The sequence below is a fragment of the Delphinapterus leucas genome, chromosome 20 (assembly GCF_059928025.1).
Source record: "Delphinapterus leucas isolate spDelLeu-1000000601 "Yukka" chromosome 20, BTC_Dleu_Yukka2, whole genome shotgun sequence".
In the NCBI taxonomy this organism is placed as follows: Eukaryota; Metazoa; Chordata; class Mammalia; order Artiodactyla; family Monodontidae; genus Delphinapterus; species Delphinapterus leucas.
Genome location: NC_143148.1, coordinates 24,463,102 through 24,485,717, shown reverse-complemented (window position 1 = coordinate 24,485,717; position 22,616 = coordinate 24,463,102). Strand labels below are relative to the sequence as shown.

The 22,616-nt window shown below is 49.5% G+C and overlaps 1 protein-coding gene across 3 annotated transcripts in view; it reads right to left on the bottom strand.

Moving 5' to 3' along the window:
* Window positions 1-3,839: 3,839 nt before the first annotated feature.
* Window positions 3,840-22,616, bottom strand: part of GPT2 (glutamic--pyruvic transaminase 2) — a 34,589-nt gene continuing 15,812 nt past the window's right edge. For all 3 annotated transcript variants that reach the window (XM_089902983.1, XM_022555126.3, XM_089902982.1), the window contains 7 exons: window positions 21,418-21,661; window positions 17,431-17,510; window positions 15,578-15,714; window positions 10,829-11,003; window positions 8,931-9,086; window positions 7,567-7,679; window positions 3,840-6,309 (listed from right to left, as the gene is read on the bottom strand). In XM_089902983.1, the coding sequence (XP_089759109.1) occupies window positions 6,219-6,309; window positions 7,567-7,679; window positions 8,931-9,086; window positions 10,829-11,003; window positions 15,578-15,714; window positions 17,431-17,510; window positions 21,418-21,661 (996 nt within the window). In that variant the 3' untranslated portion in view covers window positions 3,840-6,218. The remainder of the gene's footprint in view (window positions 6,310-7,566; window positions 7,680-8,930; window positions 9,087-10,828; window positions 11,004-15,577; window positions 15,715-17,430; window positions 17,511-21,417; window positions 21,662-22,616) is intronic.

Sequence of the window (22,616 nt, the reverse complement as noted above, 5' to 3'; positions counted from 1 at the left end):
AACTGGGGAGGAGATTAAAAAAAAAAAACAGGGGGAAGGGTGAGCTGTGACAAAGCGAGAGAGAGGCATGGACATATATACACTACCAAACGTAAGGTAGATAGCTAGTGGGAAGCAGCCGCATAGCACAGGGAGATCAGCTCGGTGCTCTGTGACCACCTGGAGGGGTGGGATAGGAAGGGTGGGAGGGAGGGAGACGCAAGAGTGAAGAGATGTGGGAACATATGTATATGTATAACTGATTCAGTTTGTTATAAAGCAGAAACTAACACACCATTGTAAAGCAATTATACCACAATAAAGATGTTAAAAAAAAAAACAGAAAAACATGAGAGTCAGCCCTTCATATCTGTGAATTGAACCAACCTCAAATCAAAAAATATTTTTTTCAGAAAATTCCAAAATGCAAAAGTTGAATTAGCCACACACCAGCCACTATATACATTGTATTTACAACTATTCATGTAGCATTTACATTGTATTCGGTATTATAAGTGATGTAGAGATGATTTAAAGTATATGGGAGAATATGTGTGAGTTATATGCAAATACTGTACCATTTTATATAAGGGATTTGAGTATCCTCAGGTTTTGGTATCCTGGGAGATCCTGGGACCAATCCCCCATGGATACTAAGGGACGACTCTATATCTTCTAATTTTTTTAGTGACAGATTCTTTTTTTAAATTGTAGTTGATTTACAATATTATATTACTTTCAGGCGTAAAGCATAGTGGCTCAGTATTTTAATAGATTATACTCCATTAAAAGTTACTGCAAAATAATGGCTATAGTTCCCTCTGCTGTACAATATATCCCTGTTGCTTATCTATTTTATATATAGTAGTTTGTATCTTTTAATCCCATACTCCTATCATGTCCTTTCCCCTTTCCCTCTCCCCACTAGTAACCAGTAGTTTGTTTTCTATATGATACTGTTTTGCTATACACATTCATGTTTTAGATTTCACGTATAAGTGATGCAATACACAATTTGTCTTTCTCTGACTTACTTCATTTTGTATGATATTCTCTAGGTCCATCCACATTGCTGCAAATGGCATTATTTCATTCTTTTTTATGGCTGTATTCCATTGTGTGTGTGTGTATGTATATATACAACATCTTCTTAAGCCAGTCTTCTGATGATGGGCACTTGGATTGTTTCCATGTCTTGGCTATTGTAAACAGTGCTGCAATGAACATTGGAATGCATGTATCTTTGTGAATGAGTGTTTTCATTTTTTCCAGATATATACCCAAGAGTGGGATTGTTGGATCATATGGTAGTTCTATTTTTAGTTTTTGAGGAACCTCCATACTGTCTCCATAGTGGCTGTATCAATTTACATTCCCACCAATAGTGTAGCAGGGTTCCCTTTTCCCTGCACCCTCTCCAGCATTTGTTATTTGTAGACTTTTTGATGATAGCCATTCTGACCAGTGTGAGGTGATATTTTTTTCTTTCTTTCTCAAGCATCTTTTCATGTGCCTGTCAGCCATCTGTTACATCTTCTTTGGAAAAATGTCTATTCAGGTTTTCTGCCCATGTTTTGATTGGCTTTTTTTTTTTTTTTTTTAACCTTGAACTGTATGAGCTGATTTTGGATATTAACCCCTTGTCAGTCAGGTCATTTGCAAATATTTTCTCCCAGTCAGTATGTTCTTTTCATTTTGCAAATGGTTTCCTTTGCTGTGCAAAAACTTTGAAGTCTAATTAAGGCCAATTTGTTTATTTTTGCTTTTATTTCTTTGGCCTTGAGAGAGAGATCCAAAGAAATATTGCTACGATTTATGTCAAAGAATGTACTGCCGGGCTTCCCTGGTGGCGCAGTGGTTGAGAGTCCGCCTGCCGATGCAGGGGACACGGGTTCGTGCCCCGGTCCAGGAAGATCCCACATGCCACGGAGCAGCTGGGCCCGTGAGCCATGGCCGCTGGGCCTGCACGTCCGGAGCCTGTGCTCCGCAACAAGAGAGGCCACAACAGTGAGAGGCCCGCGTAACGAAAAAAAAAAAAATGTACTGCCTACATTCTCTTCTAGGAGTTTTATGGTTTTGGGTCTTCCATTTAGGTCTTTAATCCATTTTGGGTTTATTTTTGTAGGTGGCGTGAGGGAAGAAATGTTCTAATCACGTTTTACATGTAGCTGACCAGTTTTCCCTGCACCACTTATTGAAGTGACTGTCTTCTCTCCATTGTACATTCTTGCCCCTATGCCATAGATTGATTGACCATAGGTGTGTGGGTGCCTCTTATTTTTTCAAGTGGGAGAATGAAATAGGAAACTCTGACGTGTCCTCTTAAGGAAGAGAGTTGGGTGGGTGTCTGGCAGTGAGTTTCATCTTTCTTTTTCTTGAGGGGTCTCCTGGCTCGGTGGCAGGATGAAGCCCAAAAACAAGATATATGGAAGACCTCAGAAGGCATTGTGGAAAGAGTAGAGGTAGGTAGAGGCACCCCCAACTAGGGAGAGAACAGCATCAGCCCCTCCCTCCTTTGCGTCACCCACATACTTCTTTTAAGCCCAGCCCTGTTGGGTGGATGGGATTTGAGCACTGAACCATCTGGTGGCCATTCCATCTGTAGGCTTTTTGAGGACAGTGACCACATCTTATTAGCTTCTGATTCCCCATTCCCTAGAAGTCTGTGGCTTATGCTTTCAAATCAAACATTTGAAAGCTTTCTAGGTGTGTTTACAGCAAACACTATACCAAAAATAGTCTAGAATAATTACTGTATTTCCCCATCCTTGTCTATTTAATAAAATCTTTGTAGAATAAACTACACCAAGTTTGCTCCCCAGACAAGGAGATGCACATGTCCCTGTGTGTGTATGTGTGTGTACAGTGTGTGTGTGCAGAGCATCTTCAGTCCCCTTGGTTATCAACCAGTAATGACTTTCAACCTGCCTTGAACACACCACCTCCTTCCCCAGCCCCTCTCTAAAGAGCCACCTGTGGTTAAATGAGGTTTGTGGGTGTGGCACCACCTCCAGCCCCCATTTCTGTGGGGAGCAGCTTCTCCTCCAATGGCCCTGATGGGTCTGGCGATTCTAGACCCTCCTCTACCACCGCTCATGCACAGGGCCAGCCAAAGGACTCTATTCTCAAGGGCCACAGTGATTGTTCAGAGAAGGGCATGTGGACCAAGGCAGAGCCCTTCCGTGGGATTTTTCGATGCAGAACTGGACAGATGGACAGGCAGGCTTTGCACTTAACAGTGCACATCAAAACTAAAGTCAGCATCCCTCCAGGATTTCAATAAATTCCTCTTACATGACACAATAAATTCTCTTCTGCTGAAGCTACTTTGAGTAGGTTTCCATGTCTTCCTCCTGAAAGAATCCTATTTTTAAAAAAATATATTTTCCAAATTTTCTATAATAAAGACAGACGTTTCTGTTTTAAGTGAAAAATAAAATTCTGAATCCCAGAACCACACTTTAACATTGACATGGATCTGGGAAAGGCTAGGGAAATGAATGAAATCGCTTGTATAGGCAGCTCCCCTTTCCCCACTGGCCTCAGGACTGCTTCTCTGGCTCTCCCTGCCTGCCTGCCCTCCCCTGCCCCCTGTGAAGAAGCTGCTAGTTCCTGTTTCACTCCCACTAGAAAATCAAGGTCTGCTTTCATTTGAACAACATTCTAAAGAATCGGTGAAGTTTCCCCACCTCAAGCAATAAAAAGCAGCCCAGAGTCCTTGGAGTTGACACCTAAGAAGAAATGGAAACTGAAAAGCTGTGACTTAGGAACGTAAGAATGAACATAAGAGTGAAGATATACAATTAGTGATGTCCGCCTGATATTTAGATTTAAACTACAAAGCAAGTTAAACACAGTCACCATTTTGGACATATATTTTATTGTCCAGAGATTTCCACCAGAGCTTATCATGAAGTACCTTTGTCAGGAGATGCCTACGAGAATCCAGAATGGCAAACAGGGACAGGCAGGCCTGTCAGCTCTTCCTGCAAATCCACAAACATGGGGACAACCAGTCTGGCCTCAAGGTGCAAGGTGATGGACCAACAAGATATAGCCCAGCATCCCCACAGGCAGATCTAGATGAACAGCAGAAAACTTCACAGGTGTGGATTTAAAGTGCGACCTCAAATGACAAACGACTTACTCTGGTGGTGCCCCCAAACAAGACATCAGAATCTGCAGAAAATCAAATCTACCATGATCAGCGTTCCTACCTGAATGAAGTTAACCTCCTAAACCAGCTGACCTCATTAAGTTTTTACTCATTTATTTTAAAACCAAACCAAGTGTATATGACATCTTTTAAAAAAATCATGTAAACATTGCAAAGTTTTTAGGGGTTATTTATAATCTGAAGAGATTTATAAAAAAAACTACTGGGCTTGTTAAAACTACAAATACTAACCCTACCCCACCCCCCATGAAAAAAGCAATTGTTACAAAAATATAAAAAATATACTAGCTTCTACTATTTAACCTTTCCACCAGAAATCTCACAACTCTGGGACACATCCTGGTTTTTATACCATCAACAAGCACAAGTGCAATTTTCTCAAATTTTTAAGGAAGAAAAAGTCCCCAAACATTCCCTTTGTTACTTGAGATTGTGGCTACTTTCTTCATAGGGACTGTAATGCTAGTGGTAAGGACAGTTTGAAGTTTCCTATTGCATCCCCTGCATGGACCCGGCATGGGAATTATAGCACAGGAGGCTGCTTTCAAAGCTCACTCCTTTAGCCTTTTCAGATTTCTCTCCAGTCCCTTCAATTCCACTTTGGGACTAGCTGGATCCCCAGACTCCTGAGCTGGCCTTGGCTTCCCTAACCGCCCACCAGGGAAGGCCCACAGTAGGAAAAGAGGGCGTAAGCCTGCTGCCACCCGTAGTGCCCACTTTCTGGGGGCACAGGTTGGGCCCTGCACCCAGGTTTGCTCATACCAGGGAAACTGTGCACTTGGTGGATGATCCCCCAACTCCCACCCCCCCCCCCCCGAGAGATGACTGATGCTACAGGACAGTCTGCAGAGTCTGGGAGGGGAGCCAGAAGCAGATGTGGAGGCAAAACACTTTGCATATAAGGTAAAATACTTCTATAAACTTTGAATCGGATCACATGTACACAGCAGCCACGCTACCAGGCACTTTGACCAATTAAGAGCTAGGAAATGGACCAAATTCCGCTTGAAACAACTCAACAAACACTATGGGAAGGGGGTGTGGTTTAACTGTCTTCATGTCCTTAAGGATACCCCTCCCTCACTAGGACATTTTCAGTGTTTCCTTGCCCTACTATCACCTAAAGGCTCACTCAAGCCCTTGGATGAGACTGCTTGTTTGTTGGGTAACAGTGGGATGGATCCACACACCACCAGGTAGAATCCCTCTACATGACTGGGATATTGCTGGGCTGAACCCTGTGCCCCTGGAGTCCAGGGAGATCCCTGGACGGGCGTCCCAGCCTAAGCGTGCCCAAGAGAACCCTTCACCCAAAGCCCTCGTGTGTGCAGAGTCCTCACTACCTGCTGTGTGCTCCCACGTGGAGGCCCGGTTCAAATCGGAGCCTGGCTCACACCCACTCCTCCCCTGCAGGACCCTCTGACCTTGGTCATAGCCCCCGGTGCCCGCCACGACCTAGTCTGGCATGCGGTCCAGCCCCATGCGCTGCTGCCCTTACCATTCTTGTCTGAGAGCAGGCTGTCTGCCTCCAGGTCAGAAGGGCGGGCCCTCTCGGAGCCTCCAGTGGACTCTAGGCTCTCCTGTTTGAAGGACTAGATTTTCATACCGCTAAAGGTTTTATTTCACAGATCATGGTGGTGAGTTTGCGATTTCCAGTCCTCACCATGGTTAAGTTATACATTTCCCGACACCTTGTTTCTCCAGATCTGAAACAGCTCACCCAACACACCCTGGCTGTTTCAACCCCAAAAGACTTTTCCAAAAGCAACAGCAACAGATTCAGAGGACACCACCACATACGCTGAGCAAGTCCCCTCTACTTTGGTTGCATCAAAAAACAGGGCTTCTGAGACAACCCCAATTCACATTTGCTCAGAAGAGAGGTGCTCCCAACATCAAGGCACAAAGAAAGAAGTCTCCTGGGGCAAAATGACGATGAAAGCGACCAGTGGCCTTCGTAAGGCCTGAGGCGGAGTCGCTGGGGGGGCGAATCCAGTCTGGGCTGGGTGGGCATCAGGAGGAAGGCTGAGGGCCAGGTCTCCCTCTGGGGCCTGAGGAGTCCTCACGCGTACTTCTCCAGGAACTTTATGTGAAAGTCCTTCACCTTCTGTAGAACCGTCTTTAGCTTCTCCACCGGAGGAAGAATGGTCATTCTGTCAGGAAAGAGAACAGCGTCAGTCGGAGACAAGTGGCTCTGGAAAAGGGGAGAGAAGTGAACCTGGCAGGTCACTCCTCCACCTGCAGCTGCAGAGACCAGGTGGTGCGGGCAAGTTGTGTGGGGAGGGACAGGCCTGTCTTGTCCACTGCGATGGCTCCAGGCCCTGGACAGCACCTGGCACTTGTTGAACCACTTTCTCCCACCATTCACACATTTTTTTACCCAACTCGTATATGTGAACAAAAGCAATAAGCTGGTGGCAGCATCTCAGCTCACTAACACATCCACCCATAATCATAGCAGGTCTGCCCAACACTCTGACAGGTGCATAGAACTTTCTCGAGCGCATGACTCCTGGTATTTCCTATGGCTACAGAGCGAGACTCCATTCCTGCTAGACAGGCCTTTTCCATCTCCACCATCTGTCTCACAGTGAGAACCTCCAGTCATAACTTTCCTCCACAGGAATTCCCACATTGCCATGGTAACTAACTCCTCCCTCCAATACTGTCAGCCTGCTTCCCAGCCTTAAGGGCAGCTCTCGAGAAGTAACCACTTCTTGAATGAGCTGTGAATTGCCAAGGTGAACCCAACAAGGGTGGAAAGGCCATCCACACCACCCACACGTTTGTCCACTGCGGGGGGCGGGCCCTACCCACGACCTTCACTGCCTCAAGACTTAGCCTCAGGTGCTAAGCCCGTGACATTTCTGTTTTTAGCATCTGCTGCAGGAAACATCTGAGAGTGCCGTGCATGGAGAGGGTGCTGTTTGCAACAGAACTGGCCTCAGCGGAAGACCAGGCTGAGCTGCTCCGGCTCGCCCAGCAGAGTCACATGCCTGTGAAAGGAGGCACAGCAATTCCACCATGTCTCAGAGGCAACATCTCAGCAGGCTTTTGGTGCAATGGACAAGCTATTGAGCTCCTGGATGCTGTATGATACCATCACAGAGTTGAAAAGGGACAGGGGAAGGACAAGAAAACATAGCACGGAAACACTGCAGATGGCATATGATAGATGGGGGCAGTGGAGGGGAGACAGAGCAGTCAAGGAGATGACCTTGGCGTCGCCCACAGTCTTCCTTAGTCCCTGGCACAGGGTCTCAGCTATCTCTGCAGCAGGACAGAATGGGAGTGGGATGGGGGGACAGGGGCTCCACACATCCCAGTCTCTGTAGGTGCCTTGATGTTAAGAAGCCCAAGTTTCCCAAGACAAACCCGGGACCAGCCCGCTGGTGTAGAGGAAGTGGTACCTGAAGTGGTAGGTGCCTTCCCTCTGCCCAAAGCCACTGCCGGGCACAACACAGATGCCCGTCTCCTCCAGGAGCTTCATGCAGTAGAACATGTCGGGGGCCATCTTATGGGCCTGTGGGAGTGGGACAGAACTTAGGATTCATTCCTGGTTTCGCACTGTACAAACATTACAATCTCAAAGCCAAATACACTTGAGATGGCAGGTTCTTTCCCATGGCAGGGCCCTTCTGCCCTCCCCTCCTGTGAGAACCAAGGCAGGATGCTGGGTGCTGTAAGCAGCTGGGGCCAGGAACAAAGAACCCAAAGGCCACTGTGGGACAGCCATGGGCTGCGGGGCTTCTGCTCTCCAGTGGGGAGTGCCAGGCTGTTGCCTGTGTACCCTACCCCCACGGAGCAGCTCCACAAGCATTGGCCATGTCCTATACGCCAAGCCAGGGCCCTGAGGTCTCTGCTCAGGGGGCCTCAAGGAACAAGCCTCTCAGGGGCCCTACTGTTGGTGCTTCTCACACTTCGGTTTGCACAACCAGGCCACCTGTTAAATAGGTTCTCAGGCTCCAACACCAGAAATTCTGATTCAATCGGCTGAGGGGTGGGGCCAGATTTTGAATGTTTAACAAGGTATCGAGGAGGTAAGCAGGTATAAGGACACTTTCAGAGATACGGCTCTGGCCCTTGATCCTCAAACCAGGGTCTGCGGCACCACCTGAGAACTTACTAGAAACGCAGAATCTTGGGCCCCTCCAAAGATTTCTTGAACCAGTATCGGCATTTTTAACAGGACCCCAGGTGATCGATGTACACACTCAAGTTTGAGAAGCGCTGCTCTAGGGTACTGTGGCCAGGTGGAAGAGACTGCTCTTGATGCTTCCCCAGCATCTGTTCAGTTTTTTTTTTTTTTTCCTTCGGTACGCGGGCCTCTCACTGTTGTGGCCTCTCCCGTTGCGGAGCACAGGCAACGGATGCGCAGGCTCAGCAGCCATGGCTCACGGGTCCAGCCGCTCCGCGGCACGTGGGATCTTCCTGAACCGGGGCACGAACCCGTGTTCCCTGAATCGGCAGGTGGACTCTCAACCACTGCGCTACCAGGGAAGCCCTCTGTCCAGTTTTAAATGCATCATATCACACGTGGGCACCTGCCTTCAGCACACCGCTCACCTGGGGCCGGCCTCACACCTGCCGCATCAACGCAGCATGCTGCAGGGCTGGGTCTCTGAGAGCCCGTCATCTTTACACACTAAGTACCATCTGACCAACGGATACACAAAGTTCAGAGCCTCTAGGGCCAACACTTTAGCTCCCCATGGCAAGAAGCAGTCCCATGTGAACCCAGTGAGAGAGCCAGCCCTGACCTGGCACCCCTGACCTGAGCTGCCTCCATGGCTTTGGCAGGGATGAAGATTCGAGGAAAGGCGTACATGGCCCCCTGCAAGGGGTTGCAGTGAATTCCTGGGACTTGGTTAAACAGGTCTTCTGTCAGCTTAGCTTTTCTGGCCAGATTACCCAAGACGGACTCTTTCTCCTGATGAGACAGAGAAAGCACAGGAGTTAGCATCTCTGGACATCATGGCTCAAGACCCTGGAAACTATCCCTTCAAACTGGGGCGTCAGGGCAGACTGGTGAAGGTGAGCTTGCGTGTGCATAAGCACAGCAAATGGGGGAGGTGGGCGAAACACATGTCCCTCTGCAGGAACTTCTTCCACAGACGCTCAGCCCATGAGGCTGCCATGTGACCTGGGGCAGGAGCACACGGGCCACAGGTAGGTCCTAGGTAGGCTGTGTCATGGGTTCTACTCTTTTTTTTTTTTTGTGGTACGCGGGCCTCTCACTGTTGTGGCCTCTCCCGTTGCGGAGCACAGGCTCCGGACACCCAGGCTCAGCGGCCATGGCTCACGGGCCCAGCCGCTCCACGGCACGTGGGATCTTCCCAGACCGGGGCATGAACCCATGTCCCCTGCATCGGCAGGCGGACTCTCAACCACTGCGCCACCAGGGAAGCCCATGGGTTCTACTCTTGTACCAGGATGTCATTCCTGAAAATGAGAAAAACCAGTCCCTGCCCATTGGTCTGAATGAACTTGGGCCTGGATGGAACACCCTAGAACATGCTTCTAGGAGACAGCCCCACCACTTCATTTTGGGGAGTCACCCTTCCCCCAATCCATGTGGTGTGTTTGGGGCACGTGATCCAGGCAAAGCACATCAGTGACAGGCTCAGAGCTGGACATGTGTCCAAAGCTGGAGCAAGCAGTCCAGCACTTCTGCAAGTACTACTGGAATGTGTGGGTGAAGAGCTGTGGCCTGCGGATGAGCGGATCAGCAAAACGTAGCATGTACACACAGTGGAATGTCACTCAGCCTTAAACAGGAGGCACAGTCCGACACATGCCACAACAGGGATAAACCCTGAGGACATCATGCTAATTGAAATAAAGTCACAAGAAGACAAACGCTGTATATGAGGTACCTAGAGTAGTCATATTCACAGAGAGTAGAATAGAGGCCACCAGGGGCTGGTGGCAGGGGGAAATGAGGAGTTATTGTTTAATGGGTACAGAGCTTCAGTCTGGGATGATGAAAAGTTCCTGGAGTTGGACGGTGGTAATGGTTGCACAACAATTTGAGTGTACTTCATGCATTAAACTGTTCAGTTAAAAATGATCAAAATGGTAAATTGCATGTTCTGCGTATCTTACCACAATTTTTAAAAAAGGTTGTGAATTTAGAACAGCTGGGAACTGACTTCTTGGTTATATGACCAATAAATTCCATTTCTGTTTAAACTACTTAGAGTTGGGTTTTTCTCACTTGCAGTTAAAAAGGTTTGACTGCATCACTTCAAGCTGCAAGGACAGCCTGCAGCTGTGTCTTAAGCCACAGGCAGGCCCGTGGCCTAGAATCAATGCCATGCTCATCCATCTCCCCCTTTTAGTTTAGTAACAGAATCATTCCCCTCCCACTCCCACCCAGGGTGTTCTCAGGACACAAGGCCATTCCCTCTGGGCGCCTGCCCATCCGTGGTGCTCACAGGCGAGAAAGAGGAAGGGGTGCACCCTGCCCCCCCCCACATGCAACAGTCCTCCCACTTCAAATACAGCCCAGCTGCATCCTGAGACTTAACCTCATTGGGGTGAGTCAGGCGCCACGTGGAACCACGAGCACCCCCAGGAGGCCATCTAGACAGAGGCTGGCCATTGAGACAATACATGGTGAACACTGGCCGCAGCAGTGATGCAGACATGCCATGGGACAAGCTGACTCACCCTGCTGAACTGTTCGAAGGATTCCTCTCCTGGCACCGGGGGGTTCACAACGATGTCCATGGCAGCCTGCCCAGACACTGGCGGGCACAGACGCACCGAGAGCAGCTTTACCAGCTGGCCCTTGATCTCAGGGTGCAGGTTGATCACCTCCATGTAGCCTCCTCTGTAGCCACACCTAAAAGGTTGAAGACGGGGAGAGGACCCACCAGTCACAGAGAGACCTCTACTAAGTGCATCCAGCCGGCCAGAATCTTCTGTAAACGTCCCCATGCCCAACACTGAGTTTCCAGGTGTGGCCGAGCTCTTGCCAGTGGAAAGTGAAAGGGAGTGATATGTGTAAATTCCGCATCACTTCCTTAAAAGCATGCTCTCTCCTTCCTCTCTCCCTTTCCCCACTTCCTGAGAAATGCACACGCCAGAGCAGCAGCCTCAGTGCCCCATGTTGAGAAAACAGAGCCAGCCCACCAGCCCACCTCTGAATGACCTTACGGGGCAGAGCCAGTCCTGGACTCCCCCTACCTTTGGGCTGTTATCACAGAGACACACTTCCATCTTGTTTGAGCCACTGTATTTTGGGGCCTTTTGGTTAGAGCAGCTTAGCCTGACTCTTAACTTATATGCTAGCCCTGCTCCAAAGGGGCATGTGATTCAGGCTGGGCACCCCCTGCACAGGTTCGAGGGGTGGGCATGTGAGCAGTAGCCTGAGGATTTGGCTAGAACTTTCTGATGCCTGAAAACAAAGCCAACCCAAAGCAGAGCAAAGCAGGGAATTCCCTGGCGGTCCAGTGGTTAGGACTTGGCACTTCCACCGCCGAGGGCCAGGGTTCTATTCCTGGTAGGGGAACTAAGACCCCACAAGCCACGCAGTGTGGCCAAAAAAAAAAAAAAGGAAAGCAGAGCTGAGAAAGAAAACAAGACAAGGTCAGAAAGCAGAAAGAGATCTGGTGACACTTTTAAGCCCCCTGATTAAACTTTACTCTTTGACTTTTTAAATTTTATTTTTTATTTTTTTTCGGCTGCGTTGAGTGTTTGTTGCTGTGTGCAGGCTTTCTCTAGCTGCGGTGAGCAGGGGCTACTCTTCGTTGCGGTGCACGGGCTTCTCATTGCGGTGGCTTCTCTTGTTGCGGAGCACGGGTTCTAGGTACGCGGGCTTCAGTAGTTGTGGCTCGCGAGCTCTAGAGCGCATGCTCAGTAGTTGTGGCGCATGGGCTTAGTTGTTCTGCAGCATGCGGGATCTTCCCAGACCAGGGCTCAACCCCGTGTCCCCTGCACTGGCAGGCGGATTCTTAAACACTGCACCACCAGGGAAGTCCACTCCTTGACTTTTTTTTTTTTTTTTTTTTTGCGGTACGCGGGCCTCTCACTGCTGTGGCCTCTCCCGTTGCGGAGCACAGGCTCCGGACGCGCAGGCTCAGCAGCCATGGCTCACAGGCCCAGCTGCTCCGCAGCATGTGGGATCTTCCCGGACCGGGACACGAACCCGTGTCCCATGCATCGGCAGGCGGACTCTCAACCGCTGCGCCACCAGGGAAGCCCTCCTTGACTTTTTACTGATAAAGATTAAAAAAAATTTTTTTAAAGATTTATTATTTATTTATTTATTTAACTTTATTTTTGGCTCCGTCAGGTCTTAGTTGCGGCACGTGGGATATTTGTTGAGGCGTGTGGGATCTTTCGTTGCGGCGCATGGGCTTCTCTCTAGTTGCGGCGTGCGGGTTTTCTCTCTAGTTGTGGCGCGTGGGCTCTGTAGTTTGTGGTACGTGGGCTCTAGTTGAGGCGCGCAAACTCAGTAGTTGTGGCGCGTGGGCTTAGTTGCCCCATGGCATGTGGGATCTTAGTTCCCTGGCTAGGAATCAAACCCACGTCCCCTGCATTGTAAGGCGGATTCTTTATTTTACTTTATTTTTTAATTTTACTTTTGGCTGTGTTGGGTCTTCACTGCTGCACGCGGGCTTTCTTTAGTTGCGGTGAGGGGGGGCTACTCTTCACTGCAGTGTGCGGGCTTCTCATTGTGGTGGCTTCTCTTGCTGTGGAGCACGGGTTCTAGGTGTGAGGGCTTCAGTATTGTGGCTCGAGGGCTCTAGAGCACAGGCTCAGTAGTTGTGGCGTACGGGCTTAGTTGCTCCGCGGCATGTGGGATCTTCCCCGACCAGGGAATCGAACCCACGTTCCCTGCACTGGCATGTGGATTCTTAACTACTGTGCCACCAGGCAAGTCCCTGTAAGGCAGACTCTTTACCACCGGACCACCAGGGAAGTGCCCTGATATGGATTTTTTAAAAAGCCTCTTTGATGTAGGCCAGTTCAACTTGAGTTTCTGTTACATATTTCCAAAAGGATCCTGACTGATATACAGTCAAATCTCATGAAAATAAGCTGAGATCATACAGTCAAAAACAAAAACAAAAATCTTTCAGAACGAAATCAGCTCCATCAGCCACACTTTCTGGACTGTGATTGATAACATTCAGACTAATAAGCACAGAAACGCAGGCACCAGCTCCTGCCTTCCTCTGTATGTGTACCACACCCACACAACCTCAGAGCACCTGATATGATGAGACATTCGATAAAACACTTTTGGGATCAGGCTGCAGAATGAACTGGCAGAGACAGATCCCCATGTGACCCCTCAACTCGCTTTTCCAATGCGGGAAGATAAATTCTGGCATCTCGGAAACGTTTCCTGTAACAAAGTTGAAAGAAGAAACTTTCTGCTTTATTCTCTGCTGATGAGCAGAATATCAAATTGGGCAAATCAGTCTGATCCTAGGTAATCAGGATCTGAGGGCAACAGGATACCACCGCAGGTTACCAACATCCAGGGTATTACCATTAAAACAGTCATCAGTAACACAGATGGAAAGATGGGTGGGTATGTGACAAACACACTTGAGTTTGAAAAATGAGTTAATGGAGAACATATTTGTTTAGGAAAAGAGCTACACAACACATGAAAGCCTAGCAAGGAGACAGCATCACTACTGGGGTAGACCAGAAAGACCAGCATAGATCAACCCCTGCCCACATCAAATATAGCCAAGAACAGTTGGGTGACCATCCCAAGGGGACAGCTCCCTTGACCTGGCTAAAATATTTCTTGAAGCTTCACAGTTACACTGGCCTCCAGACCCCCTCCTGACACCTGGCATAAAGCAGAACTCCCACAACGCTGGGGAATGAATGTCCTTAGCTGTAAATACACTGGCCTTTCCATCTCAGTCTAGTTTGTAGGTTCCTCCTCTCCTCCCCTAACTGCTGAGCAGGGAGGGCCTGGGCCCAGTCCTTGGACCTCTTCTCTATCTATACTCACCCCTGGTGAGACATCCAGGCTCAGAGGTCTGTCTAACAACTCATACATTGACATCTCACAAACTTTAATCTCCAGCTGGATATCAGCCCTGAGCTGCAGACTCACATATCCATCTCCATCTGGACATCCAAAAGGCATCTGCAAATTCTACACATTCAAAACCAACTTCTAATTCTACCCCAAAACCTGCTTCACACACAGCAATCCTCATCTATTGATGGCAACTCTATCCTTCCTGCTGTTTGAACAAAAAACTTGGGAATCATCCTAGACTTCCCTCTCTCACACCCACCTTTTCCATCAAGCAACACCTGTCAACTCCACCTTCAAACATATCCAAGATCAAACGTCTTCTCCCCACCTCTACCCTGGCCCACGATATCTCCCCTGGACCATAACAGCCTTCTGACTCGAATGCCCACTTCTGTCCCTACCCTCATCACACAGCAACCAGAGAATCTGGTAAAACATAAGTCAGGAGAAGTCACACCTCTGTGTAAACCCTCCAAGGGTTCCCATCTCACTCTGAGTAAAAGTAAAAAATAATCTAAGTAGCCCGGGTGATCTGGCCTCCTATGACTTTTTTTGGTCGCAACTTCTGCCACTTTCTCTCTCACTCCTTTCTAGTCTCCTTGCCACTCCTCAAACAGCTGCTCCTTCCACCTCAGGGCCTTTGCACGTGCTGTTCCCTCTGTCTGGAATGCTCTTTCCTCAGACATCTGTGTAGCTCCCCACAACCCCTCCCTTGGGTCTTAACTCAAAAGCCAACTCCTCAGTGACCAGACCCCACCTCTCAGCCTTCCCATCTCTTCTCTAATTATTTTTGCCCACTTGACATGTGATATTCGTTTGTCTATTGCCTCTCTCTCCTCACTAAAGCATAACTCTGTGAGGGCAGGGATGGCTGTGGTTTGCTCACCGCTATAACCTCAGGGCCGAGATCAGTACTGGACTCATAGCAGGTGCTCAATAAATATTAGCTGAATGAATGAATACAGGATTGAAGCTGACTCTGGCCCCAGAAGTCACACAGTGCTAAGGCAGGGTGCATACAGAGCTCCTGCACACAGAGCTTGCCCTACTGGCCTGACAGCATTTGTCCACTCAACCTGCCTTCCCTGGCCCTCAGAGTTCAGTCAATGTCAGAGCAACAGCGACATGGCTGGCAGAAAACACTAGCGTTGGAAGCTGCTGTGAGGTCCTGTTTTCATTTTCATCACAGCCTTATTTTACACGAGCCCTTGCACAAGGTCTGTCCTCACACCACCATGCTCCCTTTGGGGAGGTGTGGTCTGTCTCCTCCTGCTTCTTAGATCAGCAGAGTCGGTGGATAAGGGCAGCTGTCTCTGTCCAGCAGACTGAGGTGGGGCAGGGCGGAGAAGCACAGGGACCAAGCAGGCCCAGGGGCAGCAGGAGGGAGGTGGGGGCCCACATACTCGCCCATGTAGCCCTTGGAGGTGGAGTGGAAGGAGGCGAGCTCCACGTTGCTGGAGTACTCGGGCCCCATCTCGTAAAGCACCTTCTTAAAGGAGTGAAATCTGCAGTCTGGAGAGTACACGTTGTCCTGGTACACCTGCAGGAGGGGACGGGATGGAGACAGTCATCGCAAGTCCCCCAGAAGCCTGAGCCACCTAGGCGGCGGCTGAGGGAGGGCACAGGTGCTCCAGGCCAAACTGCAGCCAGGCAGCCTGCCGTGAAGCCCAGCCTCGGACACCACTGCCAAGCCAGACATGCTTGAGGGAACCTTACAGAAGAGCAAGGAGGGAAGGCCTCGGGATGGATGCCCACTGGATTCTCCCACCCAGTCTCCAGATCTCCTTTCTGCCTCATGTGCCAGTGACGACATCAAGTATCCCACCTGCCCAAGCAGGTTTCCTCCCGGCGTGTGATGCTCACTTCCAGCAATAGGATGAGTGGTGAAAGCAGTTCATGTACCTGTCCTGACCTCCGCACCTGAAGTGCTAACTGTGTACCCTCCACACGTCACGGCACTCACCCAGCTCTCTGTCCACCATTGCTGTCAGCGCCCACACTGGAGCGAGCAGCCCCCACACTGGAGCGAGCAGCGCCCACGCTAGACCCAGCAGCGCCCACACTGGAGCGAGCAGCGCCTCCCTGTCCCCACACAGTCTAGCGCGCCGCAGGCAAGCGTCCCATCTGCCCTTGGAGATGAGCTTCCCATACCCAGTTTGGACATCAGGGAAACTGAGGCTCTCTGGAGTGCTGTGGGTCAGCAGGAGGGTCAAGCCAGCTGCACCTTCAACAAGCCAGGCAGAGCTTCCTCCTCCCCCACCCCTCCCTTCCCAGACCCCGAGGGAAGAGGTTTGTGCACCAGGTCACTCTGCTGTACATTCTCTCCCATAGAAATGAACATTTTAGGTCCATCTGCTATTAATCACGGCAACAATTTGGTGGGTAAGCTCTGTGTGGGGGGCGGGGCGGTGCGGGTGCTGAGAAGCAAAGAAATGAAGCTTGTGTGTTAGAAGCTACGACTAACTAGAAATCATGCAGCAATGAAGAAATGAAAACAGGATATGACGGGTCTTTCATTTCTTTCCTTGCAGGAAAAGAATGGGCATGCCTTGTCTCCAGAACTGGGGTTCAAGAAGCAGCAGCTGTGGGGGGTTAATTAAGACTCCCCTCCTCACAGGACATAGCATCAGGCCCACCTAGCACCCACTTTCCCTGCTTGAGAAAGAGGCCCTGAATTTGCCTCAGTGAACACCCCCCCCCCCCCCCCGCCGCTCTCTGCAGGCTTGGGGGCACAGGGCAGAGACACTGCCCCGTGCCCAGGCCTGGTCAGTTTGCATATTGCAACCATGGGGCCACAGTAATTGGCTCAGCAATGGGTGTTTGACCCAAGCTGCACCAGTGAAGCTCAATTCTGAGACTTTTGCTGGAACCACCAGGAAGAAATGCTCTCTTTCTAGACTGGGAAGATAGCAGGCCCGTGTGTGAGGCCAAGGCAGCAGGATGGAATGAAAGGAGGTGGAAGATGTGGTTTGAGTCCCTGGATCCAGCCCCACTCCTGAGACCCTGCCACCTTTTTACTTTTCAAGTTTAAAGTAGTTTGGGTTAGATTTCTGAAACTTATAACCAAGATTCCAAACCAACGTTGGGATGATTTTTGGTCAGTCTCACAGGGTGTAACACTGAACATCCTCAACCTTGTTAGAATCTCTCTTCCAACACCTAGAAAATTCTCTCTGGCTATAGAAAAACCAGGCCTGGCTCCCTCTCCCAGAAGAGAAAGCGCACCCTCACCTCTGAGAGCCAAGGCTGCTCTTACCTCATCAGCCAGGAGAAAGAGCTTCTCTTCCCAGGCAAAGTGAATCACGTCTTCTATGCACTTTCTGCTCTGCACCTGACCTAAAAAGTCCCCAAACAAAAGCAGAAGGTAGGTTGTAATGCTGTTTAAATTGTCCCCAGGTAAGAACCCCAATCAGAATCGCTCAGGTATCTGTATTCCCCAGGACCCTGTGGGACCACCCTCCCTAGCTGCTGTGACTCGGGGGGTTCAGTCAACCTCCAGGGAGCCCTGACGGTCAGCCCCGTCCCTCTGACTCACTTAAGTTGGGTACGTGGAGGGAGCAGTGTTTCACACCCAACCTTCTTGCTATTCTTATTGGAGGTGTGTGTGTGTGGAGGGGGTATATTTGTATTAATCTGTGCTGGAGGGCAAGAAGGCATGACAACATCATAAAGAGCAGGAAAGTTAAACTGAAGGAGTTTAATCATTCAGCCCCACTCTCCTCCTCACCCCACAGCGGCAACACCAGGAGAACTGCACTGGCTACACCTTCTGCCCACACAAGCTCCGTGAGGCAGGGACAAGGTCTGTGGGCTCAGTGCTGACCCTCAAAGCCAGCACTCAGCAGGGCCCCGGTAAATACTGTGGAATAAGCTCTAAATGAGATGAGCCTGCCTGCTAGCTCTGGCTTCTCCTGTCAGCAGCTACATGGGAGCTGCGCCCTCTGAGGATGCTTCCGGATACCCGCAGTGTCCCTGCCAGGGTCTCCCTTCAGGGCTTGACTCAACATTTCATCCATCTTAGAGAAATGAGTGCCAGCCAGCAGCAAAATATTCACCCATCAGTTCACAGGAAATACTGTGGGTTTAGGTGGGGAAAGGAACAAATGCAACAAGGTAGAAATGAAGCTTTTCCCAATATTTCCTGAGGCCCACCGTAAGTGTGGCACTGGGTTGTCTGACGTGCTCACATAGCCTCTGGGAAAGCACTAGTCAGGCATGCTGACTTCTCACAAAAGGCTGTTTCTTTACTATACATAAATGTGCATCTATGGATGTTACATATATGTATATATTTATGTGTGTATGTATGTGCACGTGTGTTATTTATATACGCATCTATATCTTGATGCAAACCAGTATGTAGAGTATGTTACCTTCTTGTTAAAAATAACTATATTCTTGTCCATGTAAGAATAACAAAAATAAGTCTTAGAAAAAATATATAGATGTATCTTATAAGAGCATGGTATGATTCAGCCAGGATTTCAGACTTAAACTGTCTAAGCAATGAACCAATTCCTTTCCTAAGGGACCAACCTGTCTCCTGCCAAGAAAGGGTCAACCGGGCTTCCTATGCAGCAAGCTCATGGCTCTGGGAATTAGGAAGGGTAGTAGCCCTGGATGCTACAAGGAACCAGCTGCTGTTCCCACAGACAGACAGGAGCTGCCTATCCAGGGGGCTGAGCCTGCCTAAAAATGCTGCTGGTCTTCTCTCCCAGGGCTGCCATCCCACAAAGTGTATCCTGTTAGAATGCAAGCAAAGGTTTGAGCACCAAGAGCATCAAACCATGTGTACATACTGCCAGGGGGAGTGCTGAGAGAACTGAGTAAGGGCCAGGCCTCAGGAAGCCTGTAGCTCGGGAGAGGAAAGGAGACCTGCTGTGCGCAAATAATCCCTGTGATATGAGCGATGCAAACTGTAGGACAAGGACAGAGCTTACTTCTCTCCAGTCTTTGCCTGGGACGAAGGAGTCACTCAGAACATGACTGCTGAGCCAATGGATGGACAAACACACATGGTGGTACAGGAGGAGCCACATAGGCTCTAGAGGGGCAGGGCACAGCTGTGCCCAGCAGGGGGAGACATGAGCCCACTGCACAAAAGAGGTGGCTCTGCTGTAGGCCTCAAAGCCGGGGAGGGGTCTAAGTGCCCCTTCCCAGAGGCCAGGCCAAAGGAATTTCCCACAAACTAATGGGGATACCTGTTGCTTGCACCAGCCCTACATTCTGCCCTTTTTTGAGCAACAACACTCAGCTGTCCCAGGGAGAACTCCCTCTCTTTAAACTCCAGCAAGGGACATGGGATACAGACCCAGCCAATCAGCCTCAGTGATTTAACTAGGTCAGGCACGGGCAGGTTGGCCAACGTGGGCCAGTGAGAGTCTGGCCTGTGGCTTTGGCTGAAACTATAGGCAAGGCTCTCTGTGGAGGACGCTTAGGTGCTGGGCAATGACTGGAACTGCTGAAGGCCACTCCCAGGACAGATGCTTCCTGAGAAGGATTCCAACCCAGAGAAGAGCAGAGCTGGGAAATGGCCTGGGGTTCCTATGACAATGACGCTGATTCAAGTGTGCTGCTTTACCCTGGACGTCACAGATCCACTCCCTTCAAGTCTTAAGATGAGTTTCTGTCTTGAATCCCGAAGAGCCCTGTTAGCCACTTATATCCCAGTCCATTTTGATACCTTTTAGCCAAAGTGGTCACAGTGTGTGGTTCAGGCAAGATACATGGTTATCACAGGTAGGTTTCTATTTTTCCATCCCCCATCTTCCAATAGCTGATTTTCACCCATTAAGACCCCAGAGAGGGAATTCCCTGATGGTCCAATGGTTAGGACTCAGTGATTTCATTCTCAGGGCCCAGGTTCAATCCCTGGTCGGAGAGCTAAGAACCCACAAGCTGTGCAGCATGGCCAGAAAACCCCAAAAAACTGCTTATATTAACATATACTCACATGACTCCCCCACCTATGACCTAAAACAGGAAAGTCTCTAGTGCAGTTATTTCTCCCAGGACGGCCAGGTGAAGATTTATGTTAGCACCTGGCCAAGAAGTCACCAACCCTATGATATAAACTAGGTATACAGAGTATTTCCTAAGATGTAGGGCCTACTACTCCAAGTTTGGGACCAGTAGCATCAGCATCACCTGGGGGCTTGTTAGAAATGCAAATTGTCAAGCCCCACTCCAGCCTAATCACATCAGAATACCCAGAAGTGGGGCCCAGCAGTTTGTTTTTTTCTTAACAAGCTAAGGTTTTAGCACGATCATCCTAGGGCAGTGCTTCTCACCCTCAGCTGCATAGAATACTGATGCCTGGGCCCCGTCCCCAGAGATTCTGAGGTGCAGCCTGGCCTTTGACATTTTTAAAGGCTCCCTTTGTGATTCTAATGTGCAACCAGGATTGAGAACCCAGCTCTGTCATTTTCCTACTGAACCAGGGTTAGACCCTTCATCCCTTCCCCCAAGCAGTTGGTGTAAATAAACCAGGGTGGAGGGCAGCTGCACCCATTTTCTGCGCTCAGGAATTCAAGTGGCGCTTTCAGCTGATTGAAGCATCATTTGATGTTCCCAAGAAACAGATTCCACAATCAACTCCACCACGCTTTGGCCCTGACCCAGTTTATCTCAACAAAGGAGGAGAGAGGAGCCCTTGTTCTCTGCATCCGAATAGCATCGGGGGCACATGAAGCCAGCAGCCTGGAAAGATCAAAACAGGCAGAACTGTGCATTTTTTTTAAAAAAGAAAAATACGCAAAATTAGGAGTGATTTTCAACTTCTGGAATCAGGTTTTTTTGGTTTGTTCGCTTTTGTTTTTAATATGGCATTTCCTTTTCAGGCCTCAAAGTACACAGTAACGCTGTATCAAAGAAAAACAACGCACACACCAGCAATCTGAAAACTGGTTCAGAAAAACAAGTAGGAGTAAGGGTAAAATGAGGCCTATGATTAATGGTGATGGTTTGTGCGTGACCTCAAAAAGAAGATTCTTTGCAAATGCAAGAACAGGAGAAAAACTGGTCTTAATACAACCCTGCCCAGGAAAATGCCTGCATTTGCTCACCTCCTAAGGTGGCCTGCGGCAAATTTTATGGCTTTAGGTTAGCAAATCTGAAGTTGGATTGGGAACCTGGGAGCAAAGAGGACTTCATTATTTCTTAGATCTTTAGTGTCCAGACATCCAGTACTGCAGCCACCCTGCCCCTGCGCCCCAAGAAACTGGCAAGGTAGTAAAGCACAGACCTGTGGGGTTCCCGGGGTTGATGATGCACAGCACCTTGGGGTCACAGTGCTCTTTGGCCTCCCGCACGGCCCGCCGGAGCTCATTCACGTTCAGGGCCCAGCAGTTGTCCTCATCCAGGTAATAGTTCACCTGGATGGCATCGAGTTCAGAGATGACCGCCGAGTAGAGGGGGTACTGCGGGATGGGTATCATCACACCCGTCCGTGACTTGCCACCCCCGGAGACCAGGATCTTCAGGATCGTCTGCAACCGAGAAGTCACATCTTGCAAGGCCACTGCCACTTCCCACCCGCGGGGGCTGACCAGCAGCAGGCAAGCTGGAAGGCCCCAACCCCGCCTTTCACCAGCCACCCCACTGCCTGCCTCCAGTGCAGCCCCATGGGAGTGGCTGAACTTCCCCGAGCCTCACTTTCCTCATCTGTAAAATGAGGTCTGCTGTGAGAAATAGGCAAAATGTTTTAAAGTTCTCAGTACAGTGCATGGTATGTAGTTTAACACGCAATACTTGTATTTTTTAGAGGTCTTTTAAAGCAGTAGCCCACAAACTGGCCCTGTCTCAGAATTATTCTGACCTCACCCCTGAAACTCATTCTGTATGTCTTGGGTGGAGCTCAGGAATCTGTCTGGTTGGTAGCTATCAGTGCCCAAGGCTGGACAGACCCCTGAACAAGGGATTGTTGAAATGGGATAAAATACCCAGCTATGGCCACCAGGTGGCGCTTCAACCTGGCTGTTTCCAAAGCTGAGTGCGCCCTAGGTTCATAGGATTCCTGAGAAACCAGGCCTGGGGATTCCTGTGGGGCACTGGTGGAGGTGGCAATAATTCACTGGATTAATAAGCCCAAACTCTTCTGGGTGAGTCCCCACCTTACACACGGACTTAGCTCCTTTCTCAGGTTCGGCTCCTTGCTGCAAGAATGCCACTGGATTAAAAACTGCAATGACTTGATTCTTTCACTAAATCTTGAGGACCTCTCCCCCAACCCTCCTCTGGAACCTCTACCTATACCTGGGCTTCTCTGGGAACAGAGACGGGCCTTGGCAGAACACAGTGGAAGATGCCATGGTTGGGAGCCTGAGTCCAACACTAGAATCTCAAATGCCACAAGAGGCTGACTTAGAGCAGGCAGACCACCTAAGGTCTCTGGGCCTCAGTTTCCTCCTGGGTTAAAGGAAGAGTTTAATGCATTTGAAAGGC